Here is a 14,935-nt window from a genome sequence, read left to right as displayed (position 1 = left end):
ATCGGAAATTGTTAATTTGGCCAATTTAACACAAAGTTCAAAATATTCCAATTTCAAAATAGGGTCCAGAATAAACAATGTAGGTATTCCTGGAACTAAACTAACATTTCCTCTGTTCATTAGCTACGTTTTGAGGCTTTACAAATAAATTCCATTTTTTATTTTTTATTCATATAATGAATTTTTATTCACACCAAAAAATAGAAGATTTACTGTTATGGAATACTGGAATAATTGTATAAATATCATCACCATATTTGTGAATGCATATTAGATCCACCAGCTGGCATGTATTAGACGTGTGAGGTCGTTTGTTTACTCTTGAATATCGGCAAAAATTTAACATTTCTGCTGCTTTGAGCTCAGTTTCAAGCCATTTCCAGTGCTAAAACCAATCAAAATCATCTCTATTTCTGTAATATGTCTTCCATTCTATCAAATGAGACCAATCTAACTTTATTATTTTTTAAATACACTACCTAACAGAATACTCCATTCTACTGAATGTACAACAATGCATACAACCATATGACCTGTCTTTGTAATACTCACTTGTGCTTTATAGTAATCTGTTTACATTAAAGTTTTATCACCGATGTCATCATTGCTTAGTTCATCTTAAGTTAATTTTAAGCCAGCCCGTAATGCTATGCATAGTATAAGTGGCTTTGGCATACTGCTCTTTTCTGTATTTTTTGTACCTCTGTATGTGTGCACAAATTTTTAAATAAATAAATAAATAAATAAATAAAAAACATACGACAAAACACTGCAAATTCGCTGTTTTAATCGAAAAATCATGATTTCAGTTTTTTCTCTCATTATACACAGCGTGCTGCAGGATCTGTTTTATGTGGTGCACACATACCACATAGATGTATTCTCTCATATCTAGGCCCAAATGTACCACTCACAGTTTATCAGAGTGAGCTGAGCTCATGACGTAGATCTACGGTTTGGACCCTGAACGTAAAGCCGTAGAACTACGGGATGGACCCTCGAAAGGTTAATATCCTCACGTTTTCCATATCAGAGTAATTGAAATTTCTCATCATTGAACTTCATATTGTTTTCTGCGGCCCATTTAAAGATTTGGTTGATGTCCGCCTGAAGTCTTGCAGGTGGTATGCGATGTACAAAATAAAAACAGACAAGACCACGAAACAGGGACTTGGAGAACACAGATCTGCATGGCTGCAGTAATCTAAACAACATATGCTACCTCAGAATACGTATGGTGACCCTGTGTGATGGAATGGAGCCAAGCAGGTGATCAAGTAGGCTGATGCACTGGTGTTGTTACTTGGAGGATGGTATATCAATATTGAACACTATCATTCAAACTTGTGGAGTTTTAGTATCTCTGACATTCTGACTAGGATGATCATGCCTAACCAGGATACTCTGATCAGGTGACAGACTACCTAGCCATGCCCCTTCAGCTTCAGCAAGTGATATCTCCACATTACCTAACCTACACTGTTTCTCCTGATCTCTCCCCACTATATATGCTGCATTTCTAGCTCTCCTTGTATTCAGCTTGAAAAAGTGACCAGTGACAAAACTTGTCCTTCAATAAAATGTCCTAAGTGTGCATATGGGTCTTTATTTCCACATTACTGGTAATGTCATACCCTCACCCAATCTATCATAGTACACATTGACATTCATTGTAAACTTCAAATAATTTATATATGTACAGTATTTTTAATCCTTAGGCTAACTTATTCATTGAAATTAAGACAGGATACTTACCATAATGAGGTGGTTCAGCCATGGACAGGAAGATTTTGTGGGTTACCAGTGTATTATTTATATTATTCAAGGAGCAAGTGTAGATACCTGCATCATTGACTTTCAGAGGATTGATTATTAAATCATATTTTGTTGTACCTTCATCATTATCAGTTTGTATAGAGAATCGAGTTGAATCATTATGTATTACATTCTCATCAAAGGTAATAACTTCGTCTTCATTATTAACTTCACGTGCCCACTTCATATACTGAGGAAAGAATGGAAAAAAATATCAGTATATATAAACTCCTACTTACACTTTGGTCACACTTCACAGACACGCACATGCATATATATATATATACATCTAGGTTTTTCTCCTTTTTCTAAATAGCTCTTGTTCTTCTTTATTTCTTCTATTGTCCATGGGGAAGTGGAAAAGAATCTTTCCTCCGTAAGCCATGCGTGTCGTATGAGGCGACTAAAATGCCGGGAGCAATGGGCTAGTAACCCCTTCTCCTGTAGACATTTACTAAAAAAGAGAAGAAGAGAAACTTTATAAAACTGGGATGCTTAAATGTGCGTGGATGTAGTGCGGATGACAAGAAACAGATGATTGCTGATGTTATGAATGAAAAGAAGTTGGATGTCCTGGCCCTAAGCAAAACAAAGCTGAAGGGGGTAGGAGAGTTTCAGTGGGGGGAAATAAATGGGATTAAATCTGGAGTATCTGAGAGAGTTAGAGCAAAGGAAGGGGTAGCAGTAATGTTAAATGATCAGTTATGGAAGGAGAAAAGAGAATATGAATGTGTAAATTCAAGAATTATGTGGATTAAAGTAAAGGTTGGATGCGAGAAGTGGGTCATAATAAGCGTGTATGCACCTGGAGAAGAGAGGAATGCAGAGGAGAGAGAGAGATTTTGGGAGATGTTAAGTGAATGTATAGGAGCCTTTGAACCAAGTGAGAGAGTAATTGTGGTAGGGGACCTGAATGCTAAAGTAGGAGAAACTTTTAGAGAGGGTGTGGTAGGTAAGTTTGGGGTGCCAGGTGTAAATGATAATGGGAGCCCTTTGATTGAACTTTGTATAGAAAGGGGTTTAGTTATAGGTAATACATATTTTAAGAAAAAGAGGATAAATAAGTATACAAGATATGATGTAGGGCAAAATGACAGTAGTTTGTTGGATTATGCATTGGTAGATAAAACTGTTGAGTAGACTTCAGGATGTACATGTTTATAGAGGGGCCACAGATATATCAGATCACTTTCTAGTTGTAGCTACACTGAGAGTAAAAGGTAGATGGGATACAAGGAGAATAGAAGCATCAGGGAAGAGAGAGGTGAAGGTTTATAAACTAAAAGAGGAGGCAGTTAGGGTAAGATATAAACAGCTATTGGAGGATAGATGGGCTAATGAGAGCATAGGCAATGGGGTCGAAGAGGTATGGGGTAGGTTTAAAAATGTAGTGTTAGAGTATTCAGCAGAAGTTTGTGGTTACAGGAAAGTGGGTGCAGGAGGGAAGAGGAGCGATTGGTGGAATGATGATGTAAAGAGAGTAGTAAGGGAGAAAAAGTTAGCATATGAGAAGTTTTTACAAAGTAGAAGTGATGCAAGGAGGGAAGAGTATATGGAGAAAAAGAGAGAGGTTAAGAGAGTGGTGAAGCAATGTAAAAAGAGAGCAAATGAGAGAGTGGGTGAGATGTTATCAACAAATTTTGTTGAAAATAAGAAAAAGTTTTGGAGTGAGATTAACAAGTTAAGAAAGCCTAGAGAACAAATGGATTTGTCAGTTAAAAATAGGAGAGGAAAGTTATTAAATGGAGAGTTAGAGGTATTGGGAAGATGGAGGGAATATTTTGAGGAATTGTTAAATGTTGATGAAGATAGGGAAGCTGTGATTTCGTGTATAGGGCAAGGAGGAATAACATCTTGTAGGAGTGAGGAAGAGCCAGTTGTGAGTGTGGGGGAAGTTCATGAGGCAGTAGGTAAAATGAAAGGGGGTAAGGCAGCTGGGATTGATGGGATAAAGATAGAAATGTTAAAAGCAGGTGGGGATATAGTTTTGGAGTGGTTGGTGCAATTATTTAATAAATGTATGGAAGAGGGTAAGGTACCTAGGGATTGGCAGAGAGCATGCATAGTTCCTTTGTATAAAGGCAAAAGGGATAAAAGAGAGTGCAAAAATTATAGGGGGATAAGTCTGTTGAGTATACCTGGTAAAGTGTATGGTAGAGTTTTTATTGAAAGAATTAAGAGTAAGACGGAGAATAGGATAGCAGATGAACAAGGAGGCTTTAGGAAAGGTAGGGGGTGTGTGGAGCAGGTGTTTACAGTGAAACATATAAGTGAACAGTATTTAGATAAGGCTAAAGAGATCTTTGTGGCATTTATGGATTTGGAAAAGGCGTATGACAGGGTGGATAGGGGGGCAATGTGGCAGATGTTGCAAGTGTATGGTGTAGGAGGTAGGTTACTGAAAGCAGTGAAGAGTTTTTATGAGGATAGTGAGGCTCAAGTTAGAGTATGTAGGAAAGAGGGAAATTTTTTCCCAGTAAAAGTAGGCCTTAGACAAGGATGTGTGATGTCACCGTGGTTGTTTAATATATTTATAGATGGGGTTGTAAGAGAAGTAAATGCGAGGGTCTTGGCAAGAGGCGTGGAGTTAAAAGATAAAGAATCACACACAAAGTGGGAGTTGTCACAGCTGCTCTTTGCTGATGACACTGTGCTCTTGGGAGATTCTGAAGAGAAGATGCAGAGATTGGTGGATGAATTTGGTAGGGTGTGCAAAAGAAGAAAATTAAAGGTGAATACAGGAAAGAGTAAGGTAATGAGGATAACAAAAAGATTAGGTGATGAAAGATTGAATATCAGATTGGAGGGAGAGAGTATGGAGGAGGTGAACATATTCAGATATTTGGGAGTGGACGTGTCAGTGGATGGGTCTATGAAAGATGAGGTGAATCATAGAATTGATGAGGGAAAAAGAGTGAGTGGTGCACTTAGGAGTCTGTGGAGACAAAGAACTTTGTCCTTGGAGGCAAAGAGGGGAATGTATGAGAGTATAGTTTTACCAACGCTCTTATATGGGTGTGAAGCGTGGGTGATGAATGTTGCAGCGAGGAGAAGGCTGGAGGCAGTGGAGATGTCATGTCTGAGGGCAATGTGTGGTGTGAATATAATGCAGAGAATTCGTAGTTTGGAAGTTAGGAGGAGGTGCGGGATTACCAAAACTGTTGTCCAGAGGGCTGAGGAAGGGTTGTTGAGGTGGTTCAGACATGTAGAGAGAATGGAGCGAAACAGAATGACTTCAAGAGTGTATCAGTCTGTAGTGGAAGGAAGGCGGGGTAGGGGTCGGCCTAGGAAAGGTTGGAGGGAGGGGGTAAAGGAGGTTTTGTGTGCGAGGGGCTTGGACTTCCAGCAGGCATGCGTGAGCGTGTTTGATAGGAGTGAATGGAGACAAATGGTTTTTAATACTTGACGTGCTGTTGGAGTGTGAGCAAAGTAACATTTATGAAGGGATTCAGGGAAATCGGCAGGCCGGACTTGAGTCCTGGAGATGGGAAGTACAGTGCCTGCACTCTGAAGGAGGGGTGTTAATGTTGCAGTTTAAAAACTGTAGTGTAAAGCACCCTTCTGGCAAGACAGTGATGGAGTGAATGATGGTGAAAGTTTTTCTTTTTCGGGCCACCCTGCCTTGGTGGGAATCGGCCAGTGTGATAATAAAAAAAAAATAACCCCCCAAAAATTACATGCATAAAAACAAATGGGAATGGTGAGTGGTGCACTGAAGCATCTATGGAGACAAAGAAAGTTATCCATGGAGGCAAAAAAGGAGTATAGTGGTACTAACACACTTATATGAGTGTGAAGCATGGGTTGTGAATATTGCAGTGAGGAGGAGGCTGGAGTTTTCTTTTCCTTTTTAGGTCACCCTACCTCAGTGGGAGATGGCTAATGCATTAAAAAATGTACAGAAGTCTAAAATGATACACTGATGGTAGACACATGGAGTATACAATACATGAGGTTTAAGGGGTATATTACAAGTTTTGGAGTGAGATAAATAGGTTAAGAAAGCCTAGGGAACAAATGGATTTGACAGTTCAAAACAAAATAGGGGAGTTAGTAGATAGGGAGTTGGAGGTACTGGGAAGATAGCAGGAATATTTTGAGGAATTGTTAAATGTTGATGAAGAGAGAGAGGCAGTGATTTCATACACTGGCCAGGGAGGTACATAACATCTTTTAGGAGTGAAGAAGAGCTGGATGTGAGTATGGGGAAGGTGCATGAGGCACTGGGTAGAATTAAAAGAGGTAAAGTAGCTGGAACTGATGGGATCATGATAGAAATGTTAAAAGCAGGTGGGGATATAGTTCTGGAGTGGTTGGTACTTTTGTTCTTTAAATGTATGAAAGAAAGGAAGATACCTAGGGACTGGCAGAAAGCATGCATAGTTCCTTTATATAAACAGAAGGGAGACAAAAGAGTGCAAAAATAATAGGGTAATTAGCCTACCCAGTATAACAGGTAAGTATATAGTAGGGTTAATATTGAAAGACTTAGAATTAAACGGAGAGCAAGATCACAGATGAACAAGGAGGCTTTAGAGTGGGTAAGGGATGTGTAGATCAAGTGTTTACATTGAAACATATAATTGAACAATATTTAGATAAAGGTAGGGAAGTTTGCATTGCTTTTATGGATTTAGAAAAGGCATATGATAGGGTGGATAGGGAAGCAATGTGGTAGATGTTGCAAGTGTATGGAATAGATAGTAAGTTACTAAATGCTGTAAAGACATTTTATGAGGATAGTAAGGCTCAGGTTAGGGTGTGTAGGAGAGAGGGAGATTACTTTTTAGTAAAAGGAGGTCTTAGACAGAGATGCATAATATCACCATGGTTGTTTAAACATACTTATAGACAGGGGTTATAAAAGAAGTAAATGTTAGTATGTTGAGGACAGGGGTGGGATTAAATTATGGGAAAACAAATACAAAATGGGAGTTGACACAGTTACTTTTTTGCTGCTGATACTGTGATTTTGGGGAAATTCTGAAGAGAAGTTGTAAAGGTTAGTGGACGAGTTTGGGAGGGTGTATAAAAGAAGAAAGCTGAAAGTGAACATAGATAAGAGTATCAAACGAGTCAGGTAAAGAAAAACTGGACATCATACTGGAGGTTTTGAATATGGAAGAAGTGAATATGTTCAGATATTTGGGAGTAAACTTGTCAGCAGATGGGTTTATGAAGGACAAGGTAAACCATAGAATTAATAAAAAAAAAGGTGTGTGGTGAATGGAGGCAAAGACGGGAATGTACGAGAGTATAGTGGTACCAACACTCTTATATGGGTGTGAAGCATGGGTTGTGTGTTGCAGTGAGAAGGAGGCTAGAGGCAGTGGAGAAGTAGTGTCTAAGGGCAATGCGTGGTGTAAATATTATGCAGAGAATTCGTAGTGTGGAAATCAGGAGTTGTGGAGTTACTAAAAGTATTATTCAGAGAGCTGAGAAAGGGATGTTGAGGTGGTTTGGTCATTTTGAGAGGTTGGAGAAAAATAGGATGACTTGGAGGGTGTATAAATCTGTAATGGAGGGAAGGAGGGGTAGGGGGTCATCCTAAAAAAGGATGGAGGGAGAGGGTAAAAGAAGTTTTCTGTGCAAGGGGCTTAGACATACAGTACACATGTGTGAGCATGCTAGGAGTGGAGACAAATGGTTTTTGGAACATGACAAGCTGTTGGAGTGTGAGCAGGGCAATATTTCGTGAAGAGATTCAGGGAAATTGGTTAGCAAGAATTGAATCCTGGAGGTGGGAAATACAATACCAGCACTTTAAAGGAGGGGTTTGGAATATCTGCTGTTTAGAATGATATCTGAACTGCCGTATCTGCACACCTCTGGAAAGACAGTGATAGTGTGAATGATGGTTTAAATTTTTCTTTGTTTATGGGTCACCCTGCCTCAGTGGGAGACAGCCAGTGTGTTAAAAAAATAAATAAATTACAAAAGTAAAAACAACTGTAAAGAAAGTAAATTACATCAAAATAATTGATCGATACCATGCCTAACCCTTCTAGGGTAGGGTAGGTGCCTGAGTCCGAGCCTTTAGCTCACAAGACTGTCATTCCCATTTGTCCCCTTGGGGCGAGGATGGCAGACCAGAGAGGCCTAGCTTGTGGCTAGGCCTGGGGACAGTTGGTCCCAAAGATGAGGAGGTACTTGTGCCTCCTCCCATGGGAGACTTAGGTCTCAGACACTCCCTAAAGAGGGAGCCAAGGCCGGGCCACCACTTGGAAAAGGCCCGGGCCGGGAGAATACCGGCTAATCTTTAACTAACTAATCAAAATAATTTTTTTTTAACAAACTGGCCATTCCCCACCGAGGTAGTGACCCAAAAAAAAAAAACTTTCATGATCATGTCCTGCAGCTCAATTGCTAGCACACTAAGCTCACACACTGAGGTCCATGGATCGATATCCGGTATGGGTGGAAACATTAGGATGTGTTTCCTTAACCCTTTCAGGGTCCAGAGGCCAAATTTCAAAGTGCGCACCAGGGTCCAAGAATTTTTCCCCAAAAAATTTTGTTATTTTTTTTCTTATGAAATGGTAGAGAATATTTTTCTGAAGGTAATAAAACAAAAAGTATGAAATTTGATGGAAAATTGATGAAATTATGCTCTTGTGAATTTTGACGTGTCAGCGATATTTACACAGCAGCAATTTTGCTAACTTTGACTCCTATTTTTAGGCCAGTTACATTATTTCACTTGACCAAATTCTTAGCTATTTCATTAGCATTACTTCTATTCTATCGATTGAGCACTAGAAATTGCCAAGTCAACTGTTTCAACTACAAAATAAAGTGATTGAAAATTGGTAATTTAGCCAATTTAATGCAAAGTTCAAAATATTCCAGTTTCAAGGTAGGGTCCAGAATAAAAAACACAGGCATTAGTTACGTTTTCAGGCTTTACAAATGAATTCCATTTTGATTATTTTATTCACATAATGAATTTTTATTCAAACCAAAAAATAGAAGATTTACTGTTATGCAACATTGTAATAATTGTATAAATAATATCACCACAGTTTTAAACATATATTGGACCCACCAGCTGGCGTGTATTAGACGTTTGAGGTCATTTATTTACTCTTGAACATCAGCAAAAATTTAACATTTCTGCTACTTTGAGCTCAGTTTCAAGCCATTTCCAGTACTAAAGCCAATCAAAATCATCTCTATTTCTGTAATATATCTTCCATTCTATCAAATGAGACCAAGAAATTGCAAATATAACTATAAAAAACATACGAAAAAACACTGCAAAGTCACTGTTGTAATCGAAAATTACAGTCTCAGTTTTTTTCTCTCATTATGCACTGTGTGCTGCAGGATTTGTTTTATGTGATGCACATGTACCACACAGATGTATCTCTCATATCTAAGCCCAAATTTACCACTCACAGCTTATCAGGGTAAACTGAGCTCATGGCATAGATCTATGGTTTGGACCCTCAACTCAAAGCGGTAGAACTACGGCACGGACCCTGAAAGGGTTAAGACATCTAGCAGGAAAATAGATACCTGGATGTTAGTCGACTGGTGTGGGTTGCATCCTGGGGACAAAATTAAGCTAATTTGCCCAAAATGCTCTGCATAACAACGGGCTTCCTATATAATAGTATGTCACTGATGTCAATTAGGCCTGTATACATTGTACAGTAGAACCTTGGTTTTCATATGCCCTAGTCTGTATGTAAAACTACAGTTATTCTCAATAAAATGTATTTTTTGTTCATATTTCCCATAAGAAATAATGTAAATCCAATTAATCCATTCCAAACACCCAAAAATATTTACAAAAAAATACATTTTACGGAGAATAACTATAGTTTTACATACAGACTATGGCATACAAAAACCGAGGTTCCACTGTATATGTACTTGTAGAAATAAAGATTATTATTATTATTATGATTACATACTATCACTGTCTTTCCAGAGGTGCAAAGATATGGCAGTTCAGATGTCCCTCCAAACAGCAACTATCCCAAATACCTCCTTGAAGAAGCAAGCATTGTACTTCCAGGATTCAAGTCCTGCTGACCAGTTTCCCTGAATCCTTCACAAAAATATTACAGTGGAACTTTGAGTTTTGAACTTAATCCGTTCCAGGAGCTAGTCCTAAGGTCGAAATGTTCGAAAGTTGAACCAATATTTCCCATAAGAAATAATAGAAATATGATTAATCTGTTTCACAAACCCAAAAATATTCACAAAAATAAAAAAAAAACATTTTATAGAGATTACATTATAGTTTTACATACACACAACAAACATACATAGTACTGTACATATAAATAACATATTTACTTACCTTTATTGAAGATTGGTGATGGCATCTGGAAGACAGGGAGGAGAGAGGGTGTTGGGGTTATTGTTTGGAAGGGGAATCTCCCTCCATAAGGACTTTAGGTATCAAAGCCTTCTCTGGAGTTACTTCCTTTCTTTGTCTTTTACCGGTATTAGGACCAGCTTGAGAGTCACTGGACCCCTGTCTCACAAAATCACTGTCCACAGTCCTCTGTTTCTGGTGCCTCTTTAGGATTTTCCTGAAGTGGGACATGGCTCTATCATTGAACTTGTTGCAGAGATGCTTGTTTCAGCTTGCTCAGGGTGCTACTTCTCCACAAACATTTGCACATCATTTCACTTAGCACAAATCTCCTTAATCTGTGAAGAAGGCACCTCATCCACTCCCTCTTCCTCCTCCTCTGAAGCAAGTTCCTGAGCTGTGGTCTGATGCTGTTCCAGATGAAGCTCTTCCAGCTCTTCAGTGGTTAGCTCTTCTCTATGGTCATCCACCAACTCTTCCACATCCTCTCCACTCACCTCCAGCTCCAGGGTGTTCCCCAGTGCCATAATGCATTCCACAACAGGCAGAGGGTCAGCAGGGTCAGGGTCAGCCTCAAACCCTTCAAAATCCCTCTGGACGACACAATGGGGCCACAATTGTCTCCAAGCAGAGTTCAAAGTCCTGGAAGTCTCTCCCTCCCAAGTCTTACCTATAAGGCTTATGCAGCTGTAGATATTGAAGTGACTCCTCCAGAACTCTTAGGGTCAACTGAGTGTCCGAGGTCACTTCAAAGCACTTTTGAAACACTGCTTTCATGTAGAGTTTTTTGAAGTTAGAAATGACCTGTTGGTCCATGGGCTGGAGAAGAGGAGTGGTGTTAGGAGGCAAGAACTTCACTGTGATGAAACTATAGTCCCTAGACAGTAGGTCTACCAAGTTTGGAGGATGTACAGAAGCACTGTCCATTAACAGGAGGCACTGGAGTGGCAAATTATTTTCCAGGAGGTATTTTTTCACACTGGGGCCAAACACTTCATGGAACCACTCTTTGAAAATTTGCCTCGTGACCCATGCCTTATTATTTGCTTTCCACAAGACACATAACTTGTTCTTAATGATATTGTTTTTCTTAAACACTCTGGGATTTTCTGAGTGATACACAAGTAAAGGCTTCACTTTAAAATCACCACTAGCATTAGCACAGAACAAAAGAGTTAGCCTGTCTTTAATAGGCTTGTGTCCTGGGAGTGCCTTTTCCTCCTGAGTAATGTAGATCCTGTTTGGCATTTTCTTCCAAAACAGGCCTGTTTCATCACAACTGAACACTTGTTGGAGTTTCAAATTTTCAGTGTCTACATACCCCTTAAATTCCTGTACACAGCCATCCGTTTGTCTGAACTGGCTGCCTCACCATGCCTTACAACATTGTGTATGCCACTATGCTTCTTAAATCTGTCAAACCAGCCTCTGCTGGCCTTAAATTCACTATCGGCATGCAACTTCCTTGCCTGTTCACAAATAATCTACTCCAAAACACTATCACCTGCCATCTCTTTATCCTTGATCCACACCAGCAACAATTTCTTTTATCCTTTTACTCATGTACGAATTAATTGCTCTACCATATTGTATTACTTTTGTCACTACCACTACTACTACTACTACTACTACCACTAGTGAACATCGCAATGGTACCTCACTAGTATTCACCTCACTCTGAGCCTTTATATACCCTCTGTGTCCATGTATTGTTTGTAATGGCTTGATAAAGCTCCTGGAGAGCGAAACGTTGCCACAATAAATGTCACATTAGTTGCACTTGTGTCCTTTTACTTTACATATTGTCGGTAATTCTACCAACTTTATTACAATCCGAATTAATAATGAAATGTTTGAATGAGCACACAGGTTAGTGTTCACTCAAGCATCAACAAAGCCAGACTAGCTCATGACACCTGCACGGAGACGCGGACAGAGCGGGCTGGCGGACAGGTCCAGTACCCAGCGGTTCGAAAGACGTGGCATGTTCGATAATCAGGACAAAATTGGTTTGAAAAAAGCGGTCAAAACTCAGAGTTCAATAATCGATGCCTTCTAAACTCAGGGTTCCACTGTACCTTGGTCACACTCCAACAGCTCAAGCCCCAAAAAGCATTTGTCTCCAATCACTCCTAACACAATCACACATGCCTGCTGTATGTCCAAGCCTCTTGCACACAAAAACCTCCTTCATCCCTTTCCTCCATCCTTTCCTAGGATGACCCTTACCCCTCCTTCCCTCCACTACCCTCTAACTCATCCTCTTCTGCTTAGTCCTCTCTGAATGACCAAACCACCTTGACAACCCCTCCTCAGCCCTCTGAATAATACTTTAAAGCAACTGCACCTCTTAATCTCCAAACTATGAATTCTCTGCATAATAATTAAGCCACACATTGCTCTCAATACTCCACATTACAGTGGAACCTTGGTTTTCGTATGCCCTGGTTTTCGTAGGATTCGGTTTTCGACGACTTTTTTCTTCAAAATTTCGTCTGTTTTTGTACATCCACTCTGTTTTTGTAGAGTTGACAATGGTCCACCGCACCAAATGCATCCGCCTGCCCGTGCCCACACAGAATGTGTGGGCCAGAATGTGTCCTCAAGAAGGATTTCGAAGGGTTTGAGGCTTACCCTGAGGACCCTATGCCTATTGTGGAATCTATTGTGTCTTTGGGGAAGTCCATGGGGTTGGATGTGAGTGGCCAGGATGTGGAAGAGTTCGTGGACGACCACAGGGAAGAGCTAACCACTGAAAAGCTGCAAGACCTTCACCTGGAACAACAACAGACTGCAGCTGAGGAAATTGCTTCAGAAGAGGAGGAAGAGAGAGGGAAGAATGTACCTTCTTCAGTGATTAAGGACATGTGTGCAAAGTGGAATGAGTTGCAGAGTTTTGTGGAGAAATATCACCTTAACAAAGCTATTGCAAGTCATGTCTGCAACATGTTCAATGACAATGCCTTGTCCTATTTTAGGCAAATCTTAAACAGACCTTTCTGGACAGATTTTTTATGTGACAGGGGCTCAGTGACTCTATGGAGGGGGATTTCCCTTCCAAACAATAACCTCTCCTCCTCCCTCTCCCCTCCTCGCTGTCTTCCATATGCCAACAAGAGTCTTAAATAAAGGTAAAAGTGATGTTAAATGTACATTTATCCATTTCATTAGTTATTTATATTTATTTCTTATTGTTTTCTGTATGTAAAGCTATAGTTATTCTCTATAAAATGTATTTTTTGTTAATTTTTTGGGTGTCTGGAATGGATTAATTGTATTTACATTATTTCCTATGGGAAATATTGCTTCAGTTTTCGTACAATTCAGTTTTCATCAAACTTTCTGGAATGAATTAATCATGAAAACTAGGGTTCCACTGTATTTGTCATAAACAAAATGTCAATTATTTATTTAATTATGCACTTAAAAATGGTTTCTACTTACATATTTTCTAAAGAAGTACACCTCATCCTGTAAAAAAAAATTAAGATTATGAAATGGCATTTTACGATTAATAGGAAGGAAGACAACACTTAGGCAGAGCTCTACAATTTGACAATAGATGCTGTTTTGAAACCATCCTAATCTAGAACCAATACATATTGAAGCAGGTGAGTGAGAGGCAACATTATACATTCCTATCTGAGACCAACTTTTACTGGACAATATTCCCCTCTCTCTCCTACATACCCTAACCTGAGTCTCACTTTACTTACAAAAAATCTTTCCAACTTTCAACAACATTCTACCTATTCTAAACATCTGCAACACCTGCTACATCACTGTCCTATCTACTTTTATCACATGCCTTTTTTAGATCCATATATGGCAAACATATGAGCCACATACCATTTATTCCTAAATCTGCATGCTTCCTTTGAATAATCCTACTTTGTCTACCATAACTCTTTCACTGATGATTCTGACATGCACTTTACCTTGTATACTCAACAGATTTGCTACCCTATAATTCTTAAGTACTTTCTTCTTCCCTTTCCCTTTATTCAAAGACAATACAGGTGTGCCCCACTTTACAGCGCTTCGCTTTATGACTTTTCGCTAATGCAGCGGTTTTCAATTATACCCATTCTTCATTTATGCAGACTTCCTACAATAAATATATATTCACCCCTCATTGTAAGTAAGTCAGTAAGTAAGTTTATTCACGTATACACAAATACAGTATCCCAAACCCCTCCTTTAAAGTGCAGGCATTGTACTTCCCATTTCCAGGACTCAAGTCCGACTATATGAAAATAACCGGTTTCCCTGAATCCCTTCACTAAATATTACCCTGCTCACACTCCAACAGATCGTCAGGTCCCAAGTACCATTCGTCTCCATTCACTCCTATCTAACACGCTCACGCACGCTTGCTGGAAGTCCAAGCCCCTTACCCACAAAACCTCCTTTACCCCCTCTCTCCAACCCTTTCGAGGACGACCCCTACCCCGCCTTCCTTCCCCTATAGATTTATATGCTTTCCATGTCATTCTACTGTGATCCATTCTCTCTAAATGACCAAACCACCTCAACAACCCCTCTTCTGCCCTCTGACTAATACTTTTATTAACTCCACACCTTCTCCTAATTTCCACACTCCGAATTTTCTGCATAATATTTACACCACACATTGCCCTTAAACAGGACATCTCCGCTGCCTCCAACCGTCTCCTCGCTGCTGCATTTACCACCCAAGCTTCACACCCATATAAGAGTGTTGGTACTACTATACTTTCATACATTCCCTTCTTTGCCTCCATAGATAACGTTTTTTGACTCCACATATAC

The 14,935-nt window shown here is 39.6% G+C and overlaps 1 protein-coding gene across 6 annotated transcripts in view; it reads right to left on the bottom strand.

Annotated features, from left to right (window-relative positions):
* LOC128696740 (uncharacterized) overlaps positions 1 to 14,935 on the bottom strand; it is a 294,106-nt gene that overhangs the window by 105,569 nt on the left and 173,602 nt on the right. For all 6 annotated transcript variants that reach the window (XR_011393202.1, XM_070094479.1, XM_070094481.1 and 3 more), the window contains 2 exons: positions 13,589 to 13,615; positions 1,756 to 2,005 (listed from right to left, as the gene is read on the bottom strand). Coding sequence is in view for 5 of the 6 variants with exons in the window: in XM_070094479.1 (XP_069950580.1) it covers positions 1,756 to 2,005; positions 13,589 to 13,615 (277 nt within the window). In the remaining variant the exon portion in view is untranslated. The remainder of the gene's footprint in view (positions 1 to 1,755; positions 2,006 to 13,588; positions 13,616 to 14,935) is intronic.

This window comes from Cherax quadricarinatus, chromosome 46 (genome assembly GCF_038502225.1).
Source record: "Cherax quadricarinatus isolate ZL_2023a chromosome 46, ASM3850222v1, whole genome shotgun sequence".
Lineage (NCBI taxonomy): Eukaryota > Metazoa > Arthropoda > Malacostraca > Decapoda > Parastacidae > Cherax > Cherax quadricarinatus.
This window is presented reverse-complemented; position numbering and strand designations above follow the sequence as displayed.